The 9,757-nt window shown below is 45.1% G+C and overlaps 1 protein-coding gene across 1 annotated transcript in view; it reads left to right on the top strand.

Moving 5' to 3' along the window:
* Nucleotides 1-5,156: 5,156 nt before the first annotated feature.
* The window catches only part of LOC118393656 (potassium voltage-gated channel subfamily A member 1-like), a 28,317-nt gene continuing 23,716 nt past the window's right edge, over nt 5,157-9,757 (top strand). Inside the window, exons 1-2 of the mRNA XM_035786556.2 lie at nt 5,157-5,642; nt 5,970-9,662. Coding sequence (XP_035642449.1) covers nt 6,520-8,478 — 1,959 coding nt within the window. The 5' untranslated portion in view covers nt 5,157-5,642; nt 5,970-6,519 and the 3' untranslated portion in view covers nt 8,479-9,662. The remainder of the gene's footprint in view (nt 5,643-5,969; nt 9,663-9,757) is intronic.

Here is a 9,757-nt window from a genome sequence, read left to right as displayed (position 1 = left end):
TTTGACCGCTTAGCGTGGGAATATTTATGTCTTGTTCTTGAACATTTTGGTTTAGGGGCTAGATTTATGCATGTGATTAGCACCATGTATGTGAATCCTTCTATTATATCTGCAGGCACTACGCATTCTATTCCATTTATCATACAACAAGGATGTAAACAAAGTTGTCCCGTCTCCCCTATGCTATTTACTCTTTCTCTTGAACCGCTGGCACAAAGCATTCGTCAACATTTCTCTGTATGCAGATGACATACTGCTCTACATCGCAAACGCTCAGAAATCACTCCAGCCAATAATGTCTATTTTCACAGCATTCAGCTCATGGTCTGGGTACTTATCCATTACCATATCCCACTCTATTCACACTACTTGCAGGAAGAACGACTTAGAAACCTTTCAAAAGATCCAAAAATACAAAAGATGGTCCGCTATGGCCACTTGGCAGGCTAGAATCTCAATTTGTCATGCCTGCTCCAGCAAACCTGTCACCTTTGTAACTTGCTTCTCGTCTCCAAGCGTCTGTCTTCACAGAATGCTGACACCACAATTTGAGGCATCAGGGAGTTTTTGTTTTTTGTTTTTGTTGGTGACGTCACGTCTGGGTGCCGCTGCCGATAGAACAGGGGGTGCCTCAGCTGGCTCGTCGGGCTTCCACGTCTTAGCTGGCTGGAGAGGTTTCCTTGCCTCGGTTGGCTCGGCAGGCTCCCATCCCACGTCATTAAATGAATTAAATGTTTACTCCCTGTACTTGCTTCTCGTCTCCAAGCGTCTGTCCTCACAGAATGCTGACACCACAGTTTTTGAAGAATCAGGGAGTTTTTGTTTTTGTTGGTGACGTTGGGTCTGGGTGCTGCTGCTGATGCAACCTGGGGTGCCTCAGCCGGCTCGTCAGGCTCCCACGCCTCAGTGGGATCATCAGGCTTTCACACCTCAGCCGGATCTTCAGGCCCCCACGCCTCGGCGTGCTCATTGGGCTCCCACGCCTCATCCGGCTTGTCCAGCACCCGTGCCTCGGACGGCCCGCCAGGCTCACCCAGGTGGGACGCCGAGTGGCACCCCTAGAGGGAAGGGTACTGTCATGCCTGCTCCCGCTCCCCCTCCCTGGGGCTCAAGGGTGCCAGGCTGCCCATCATTACGCACACCTGCATCATTACACACACCTGTGCATCATTTTGTCTTTACCTTTAACTCTGCCTATCCATGGGAGCCCATGGGGTCCCCTGGGGAGCAGAACTAGCACTATACCCATTGGTCAAACTTCTAACAGACAAACGCCCCTAAAAAGGAGTTGTTTCTAATATCTGTAGTCAATTAATTCCAGCAGCACAAAAACCATTAACTCTATCCACTGTATGGGAAAAGGATTTCACTCTTCCTGACAGAAAAATGAATTGGGAGACATGTATGTAAAATATATATGTAAAAATATATTTGGATCATCTAGAAACCCTAATCACCAAATAATATTTACTTTTTTTTTTACATAGGTTCTATCTAACACGTCAAAAAAGACATCACATGGGTATTAGTCCATTGCCATTATGTGTGTTCTGCACCACATGGGATCTTGGTACTTTTCAGCATGTGCTGTGGAAATGCCCGGGGTGGTTGAATTCTGGGGGAAAGTCAATGATGTCATCTCTGTACTAATAGATAAAATACTGCCAATAGATCTAATCGTGATGTTGCTTTCTGATGACTCTGATTTGTACTTGTCAGATTGCCAACGGAGTTTGTGTTTGGCAGGAACCACAGCTGCTAAGAAAATTATTGTACACAGGTTTATTCCATTCTAGGGCACTGCATCGCAGCGCTAGCTGTGCCACCAGAGACTCTGGGTTCGCGCCCAGGCTCTGTCGCAGCCGGCCGCGACCGGGAGGTCCGTGGGGCGATGCAGAATTGGCCTAGTGTCGTCCGGGTTAGGGGGGGTTTGGCCAGTAGGGATATCCGTGTCTCATCGCGCACCAGCAACTCCTGTGGCGGGCCGGGCGAAAAACAAAAAACATCCAGTCAGTGGCAGTCCTGTGGGCGAAAACAGCTCGTTGAAGAGAGGTAGACGGAAAATGGCAAATAATGGTGCAGAACAAAAGCGGGGTGCAGAATGGGCTCTTCGAACTCACAACTAGTTGGTCCTTGTCACAAATGGGCTATTGCAGCAGATTACCAAACCGGGTTCCACTCCTACACTCTATGAAAAGAATTTACTATCTAGAACCTAAAAGGGTTCTTCCGCTGTCCCCATAGGAGAACCCTTTGAAGAACCATTTTTGGTTCCAGATAGAACCCTTTTGGTTCCAGGTAGAACCCTATTGGGTTCCATGTAGAACCCTTTCCCCAGAGAGTTCTACCTGGAACCAAAATGGGTTCTTCTATGGGGACAGCCGAAGAACCCTTCTGGAACCCTTTTTTTCTAAGAGTGTATCAGCTAAAAACAAGAAGAAGCGGCTCCAGTGTGCACGTAATCACCAACACTGGACAATTGAAAAGTGGGAAAATATCGCCTGCTCCGACGAATCCCGGTTCCTGTTGCGTCATGCTGATGGCAGAGTTAGGATTTTGGTGTACGCAGCATGAGTCCATAACCTCATCCTGCCTGGTGTCAACGGTACAGGCTGGTGGCTGTGGTGGAATGATGTGGGGAATGTTTTCCTGGTACACGTTAGGTCCCTTGATACCAATTGAGCAATGTTTCCATGCCCCGAAGAAATCAGGCTCTTCTGGAGGCAAAGGGGGGTCCGACCTGGTGCTAGATGGGTGTACCCAATAAACTGGCCAGTGAGTGTATTTACGCACATACACACTGAGTGTACAAAACATTAAGAACACCAGCTCTTTCCATGACATAGACTGACCAGGAGAATCTAGGTGAATCTGTGATCCCTTATTGATGTCACCTGTTATATCCACTTCAATCAGTGTAGATGAAGGGAAGGAGACAGGTAATGATGTTTAAGCCTTGAGACAATTGAGACATGGATTGTGTATGTGTGCCATTCAGAGGGTGAATGGACAAGACAAAATTATTAAGTGCCTTTGAACGGTAGGTGCCAGGCCCACAGGGGAAAGTATTCAGGCTCCTTTACTTTTTCCACATTTTGTTACGTTACAGCCTTAATCTAAAATGTATTAAATGTTTTTTTTCTCTCCTCAACCTACACACAATACCCCATTTGTGGATTTTCTCCCATTCTTCTCTGCAGGTCCTCTCAAGCTGTGTGAGGTTGGATGGGGAGCGTCGCTGCACAGCTAATTTCAGGTCTCTCCAGAGATGTTAGATCGGGTTCAGGTTCGGGCTCTGACTTGGACACTCAAGGACATTCAGAGACTTGTCCCAAAGCTACTCCTGCATTGTCTTGGCTGTGTGCTTAGGGTTGTTGTCCTGTTGGAAGGTGAACCTTCGCCCCAGTCTGAGGTCCTGAGTGCTCTGGAGCAGGTTTCATCAAGGGTCTCTCAGTACTTTGCTCCGTTCACCTTTCCCTCAATCCTGACTGGTCTCCCAGTCCCTGACGCTGAAAAATATCCCCACAGCATGATGCTGCCGCCACCATGCTTCACCGTAGGGTGGTACCAGGTTGCCTCCAGACATGAGGCTTGATATTCAGGCTAAAGAGTTCAATCTTGGTTTCATCAGACCAGAGAATCTTGTTTCTCATGGTCTGAGTCCTTTAGGTGCCTTTTGGCAAACTCCAAGTGGGCTGTCATGTGCCTTTTACCGAGGAGTGGCTTCTGTCTGGCCACTCTACCATAAAGGCCTGATTGGTGGAGTGCTGCAGAGTTGGTTGTCCTTCTGGAAGGATCTCCCATCTCCACAGAGGAACTCTGAAGCTCTGTCAGCGTGACCATCGGGTTCTTGGTCACCTCCCTGACCAAGGCCCTTCTCCCTTGATTTCTCAGTTTGGCTGGACAGCCAGCTTTAGGAAGAGTCTTGGTCAAACTTCTTCCATTTAAGAACGATGGAGCCCACTGTGTTCTTGGGGACATTCAATGCTGCAGAAATGTTTTGGTACCCTTCCCCAGATCTGTGCCTCGACACAATCCTGTCTCGGCTCCTACAGACAATTCCTTTGACCTCATGGCTTGGTTTTTGCTCTGACATGCACTGTCAACTGTGGGACCTCATATAGACCGGTGTGTGCCTTTCCAAATCATGCCCAATCAATTCAGTTTACCACAGGTGGTCGCCAATCAAGTTGTAGAAACATCTCAAGGACGATCAATGGAAACAGGATGCACCTCAGCTCAATTTCGAGTCTCATAGCAAAGGGTCTGAATACCTATGTAAATAAGGTATTTTCGTTTTTTTATCTTTAATTAATTTGCAAAAATGTCTAAACTTGTTTTCGCTTTGTCGTTTTGGGGTATTGTGTGTAGATTGCTGAGGATTGTTATTTATTTAATCCATTTTAGAACAAGTCTGTAACGCAACAAAATGTGGAAAAAGTCAAGGGGTTTGAATATTTTCAGAAGGCACTGTGTATATATATATATATAAATAATAGTGCATTAGAATATCAGTATACAGCTACCATAACATCAGGCTGACTTTGGCCTTAGAGGTTGCTGTCCAGGCGCACTGTACGAAGGCTGACCACTTGTCTCTCTAGCATGTTTCTGGGTGTGTTGGGAAAAAGGCAGACATTTCTGTTCTAACCAGATGAACAATAAAATATCTATTCTATACTATGCTATTTGATGATGGAATTCTGTAAATGTAGGCATAAGTTAATTGCAACTATAGTCCATTAGGTCAATACTTTGAAGACAGATCAAAAACTGTCTCCACTTCTGTCTGAAGCTGACTAGAGACACAGATTTGCTATCTATTTTTTAATCATTTGATGTGCATGTTTTATATATATTTTTGTTTTGCGTTCTCTTCGAGATGTTATTAGATGAGGTGCTCATCAGGTGCAGGATGCATTTGCCCCATGTGTCTTTCGATCTGGTTGCATAGTAGACGGTCAAATTATATCAATGGCACTTTGGAGGGTTACCTTTGATAGGTGACAACAGTTGCATTTGACTATGCCAGTATTAGAAGTGGTGGTGGCTGAGGTGCGTAGTGACCCGCTCTATCCACTGGGGGATGATCGAGCTCTGCATGCGCTGCGGCACATGCTCGATTTGGACGAGGCACAACTCCTCAATAACACGCACAATGGGAAATAGGGGAGGTAGAGGCAACGGACAGATGTGTGATGCGCTAACTTAACCGTGGGTTATTTCACATATGAACATAAACTTTAATTTGCCCTCTCTCCGACGCAGCTTCTTTGAATAGGCTGAGCTATTGATACTCGCTAGACCTGCGTTTTATATTGTTTCGCTTCCAGCACTGATGCAGCGGTGGATCTTTTTTCGGGAATGGGGGTGATACTCAATAAATAGATCCTGTTGAATTGAGACAAGACAACGTCGAGACGCGTCAAAAAAGTGTCATCCACCGAGTGCAATCGAACACAGATGTATAGGTGATATGTTCGCGGGTTGGATACGTCGGGGGATTTTAATATTCCCAAAACAAGATGCGAAATTGGGCAAACCAAGGAATTGCATCCTCACCTACAGCACATTTTGTAAGGTGCTGAAACGATTTCGTTCGGCCTTTATCAAATGTAACGAGAATGTCTAAATGAATGAAGGTGGGGTATTTTTTTTAACAGAGTGAACACAATTTCGTGCGTAATTGAAGGAATGTTTATGATTAACTACACAGACTAATGTTGCAGTTATCATGCGTTGTCTGTCTCCTGTTGCCATGCTAGTTATTGTTATTATTACGATTAATGATTAATTCGTGTTATAAATATTGTCATTATAATTATTAGTATTATTAGACTTGTCGTGTGTTGCTGGTCTTAAGTTGGTGATGCGTAGGCTTTAGTGCATGCATCGCCCAAACACGGGACATGCATTTGAATACATACATTTGTAGGTTGTCTAATCGAACTGCTCTTTCTCCCTTGCAGCTGCTGAAGACGTCAGCAGAATAAAGTCATTCAGAATCACTGAAGGTGTACAGGATAAAAGGGCCGGTTTTCTCATCACCTAAGATGGCAACCAGGAGGGACCACGAAAATGCAAAAATACCGTATTTCTGCAAGTACTCACACTGGAGTTAACCACCTGAGGGACACATGAGGTGGTTTTGTGAATATATTGTCCGATAACTGGTGATTTAATAGGCTGTACATTTGAAAATAATTTAAGGCCTACACATTCACAGCCTATATTTTCTTGGCTGTAATAATGATGTCATAAAATATGAGTTCGTTTTTACAAAAATATAGTAAGGTGTTTTATGTCAACGACAACGTGAACTGTGTTCAAAAATTGACCTTTAATTACGCATTCTCAACTCACCTACGCCTCACTGAATAACAGGTGCCTGCTATCTGTCAAAGCAGGATCAACCAACCTGTGCGCCCTTTGCTACAACTTGTTACTTTCCATTGGCCTACACGAGTCGCTAAAGGGATCACATCATTCACTGGGAACTGAATTTACACCCTCCTCAAAATGGAGTTTGCCATGATAGGTTCAGATAATGGATGCAAAACTCGACTGCCTTACGGGTATGCTCGCGCACGGGAAAGGGAGCACGAAAGGGAGAGACAGGTACAACAGGCAACAGCCGCTGCTGAAGGTGCAGCAATTGGAGAGGGAGGGGAGTCCTCTGGCCATCTCCTTAACAACCACCAGCAGCATCAGTCTCGCACCGCCTCCTCATCAAATGCCAACAACAGTAGCGGCAGTACCGTCTCGCGCCCCTCCTCCTCGCAACAGCCACAGCAGCACCACCATGAGTCTGAGCAGCAGGTTCTCAGAGAAAGGAAAAAGCAACGCGGAGTAGGACGTTGGAGAAGGAGTCGCCAGACTCTCGGTGGGGACTTGCGCCACTCGGAGTTGGCGCTACTTGGATCCGAGGAGGATATGATAGAGGAGGACGAGGCGGAAGGCGGAGAAGAGGAGGACGGGGGAAGCAAGAGTTCCAGTTTTCTCTGTAATATGGATGATGAAGAGACTGTCTCACTCACAGATAGACGTCCCCAATCAGGATACGAACATGTTTACAGTGAGTATGGGTGCTGTGAAAGAGTTGTTATTAATGTGTCCGGACTAAAGTTTGAAACTCAACTTAAGACTCTCACACAGTTTCCTGACACTCTTTTGGGAGACCCGGACAAACGAATCAGGTACTTTGACCCTCTAAGGAACGAATATTTTTTTGACAGGAACCGACCAAGCTTCGATGCCATTCTTTATTATTACCAGTCGGGGGGGAGATTGAAGAGGCCGCAAAATGTACCTTTTGACATCTTCTCTGAGGAAGTGAAATTCTATGAACTTGGGGAGGAGGCAATGCTGAAGTTTCGGGAGGATGAGGGTTTTGTCAAAGAGGAAGAGAAACCCTTACCAGAGGACGAGTTCAAACGCCAAGTTTGGCTTCTTTTTGAATACCCAGAGAGCTCACAACCTGCGAGAGGGATTGCAGTCGTGTCCGTTTTAGTCATTGTTATATCAATAGTCATTTTCTGTATGGAAACGTTGCCAGAGTTCAGGGACGAAAAAGAATACCTTAAACCACGAGATAATTCGACAGAACCCCATGGACAGACCCCTTTTAACGACCCATTTTTCATTGTGGAGACGGTATGCATTATTTGGTTTTCATTTGAGATTATTGTGCGCTTCTTTGCAAGTCCAAGTAAAACGGATTTCTTTAAAAACATTATGAATACTATAGACATTGTATCCATTTTGCCTTATTTCATCACTCTCGGCACAGATCTTGCTCAACAGCAAGGCAAAGGGGACCAGGCAATGAGTTTTGCAATCTTGAGAATAATCCGCCTTGTCAGAGTCTTTCGCATATTTAAACTCTCCAGGCACTCCAAAGGACTGCAGATCCTCGGACATACCCTCCGCGCCAGTATGAGGGAACTAGCGCTTCTGATTTTCTTCCTCGTTATTGGTGTCATTTTGTTCTCAAGTGCAGTGTACTTCGCCGAGGCAGACGAACCCGCGTCTCAATTCACAAGTATTCCCGACGCTTTTTGGTGGGCTGTCGTCACTATGACCACGGTCGGATATGGAGACATGAAACCAATAACTGTCGGTGGGAAGATAGTTGGCTCGCTCTGTGCCATAGCGGGTGTGTTAACCATAGCTCTTCCAGTGCCCGTCATTGTATCCAACTTCAATTACTTCTACCACAGGGAGACTGATAATGAAGCAGACTCGCCACCGGTTGTTGAAACCCCACCACCTGCCTGCCCCTATTTCCCCAACTTTCTAAAAAAATTTAAAGGTTCCCCCTCAGGCTCTTCGCTGGGTGATAAAGCCGAGTACATGGAGATGGAAGAGGGGGTAACGGAGTCGCTGTGTGGGGTGGACAAAAGCCCGAGTAAAGGAAATGGGACAGACATTGGCAGGAAAAACAGTACATGTTCAAAGTCACAACAGACTGATGTGTGATGACAAAAACAAATATTATTCCCGTGAAGAAAGATATGCTGTCAAATCACACACACACATAGGTGGTCAGACTCACACAAGTGCGCACTTGCGCGCGCATACACGCACGCACACAGACAGACAGACGCACACAGACAGACGCACACATACTTTATATTTAGCTAGATTTTGGGAAGTTCAAATATGGGGTTTTATTTTGCCATGTTAGAGGAATATAGGCCTACGGGAAAATATACGTCCAAATCATAAGCTTTATAACTATTATCACCAATGTAATCCGATGATATCAGATATAGGCTACCTATCTGGGCATCGTAATCCTACAAATGAAATCGAAAAGATTGAATAGACAGGCTATGCATACGCACTTTATGAGTTTCATTTGTCAATAATGGAAGGGGAGATATAGATGTCGCTTTACTGTTATGTGATAAAGGCAACGTTTATAGTAGGCCTAGTTTGCACTATTGTAAAAGCTTGTTTGAGTCGCTGACTTTCAAGAGAGATAGACTTGGAAGTTATGTTGAGAGACAGAAACTGTAGGCCATATGGCAACCTATACACCCTTCGTTTGACTAAAGAGTATTGAGATATTTTATTTTATTATGAACAATAAATCAATTTGTATTGTGTTACAGTGTAGGTCTAACCCATCTGTGTACACACAAAAAATGAACATTCAATATCGATCGGAAACATTGAAATAGCTAAATCATGTGTGAGATTCTTGAGTAAATGAGCATGATACCTATTTCGGCAGCACACTGCGGTCAACAAGTGAGCCGCTTGGCAAACAACATTCTCTGCAACGCTTAGGCCTAAATAAAGCCTTTTATTGACCAAACACCGAGGTGAAGCACAAGAATTATAATAGATACTCTGCAGACTGACATGAGAAATTGCTCCACACGGGCTGTCACGGGAGGTCCTGCACGGATATCTTGCGCGACTACAACCCCGTCCCTTTAAAACCACCTCAAACTAACTGACAATATCCCTTTACACGGACGTTGACTGAAACCAACATGGGAAACAAACGACTGTCATCATGGAAACTTTGGGTTTGTGAACTGTATCTCTTGTTCGCTGGACCTAGTGCACGGTTCTCTAATATAAGAAAGAAAGGAAGGTCTGTTGGTCATCCCAGAAAGCACCAAGATCTCCAGCAGGCGGTTATTTTCAAGGTATGTTCTCCTTTTAAATACAATCACCGTTCACAGATACACATTTTTGTGATGGGGTTTTCTGTATATGAGCATGACACACACACTGATGTTAC

This window comes from Oncorhynchus keta, chromosome 14 (genome assembly GCF_023373465.1).
Source record: "Oncorhynchus keta strain PuntledgeMale-10-30-2019 chromosome 14, Oket_V2, whole genome shotgun sequence".
In the NCBI taxonomy this organism is placed as follows: Eukaryota; Metazoa; Chordata; class Actinopteri; order Salmoniformes; family Salmonidae; genus Oncorhynchus; species Oncorhynchus keta.
This window is presented reverse-complemented; position numbering and strand designations above follow the sequence as displayed.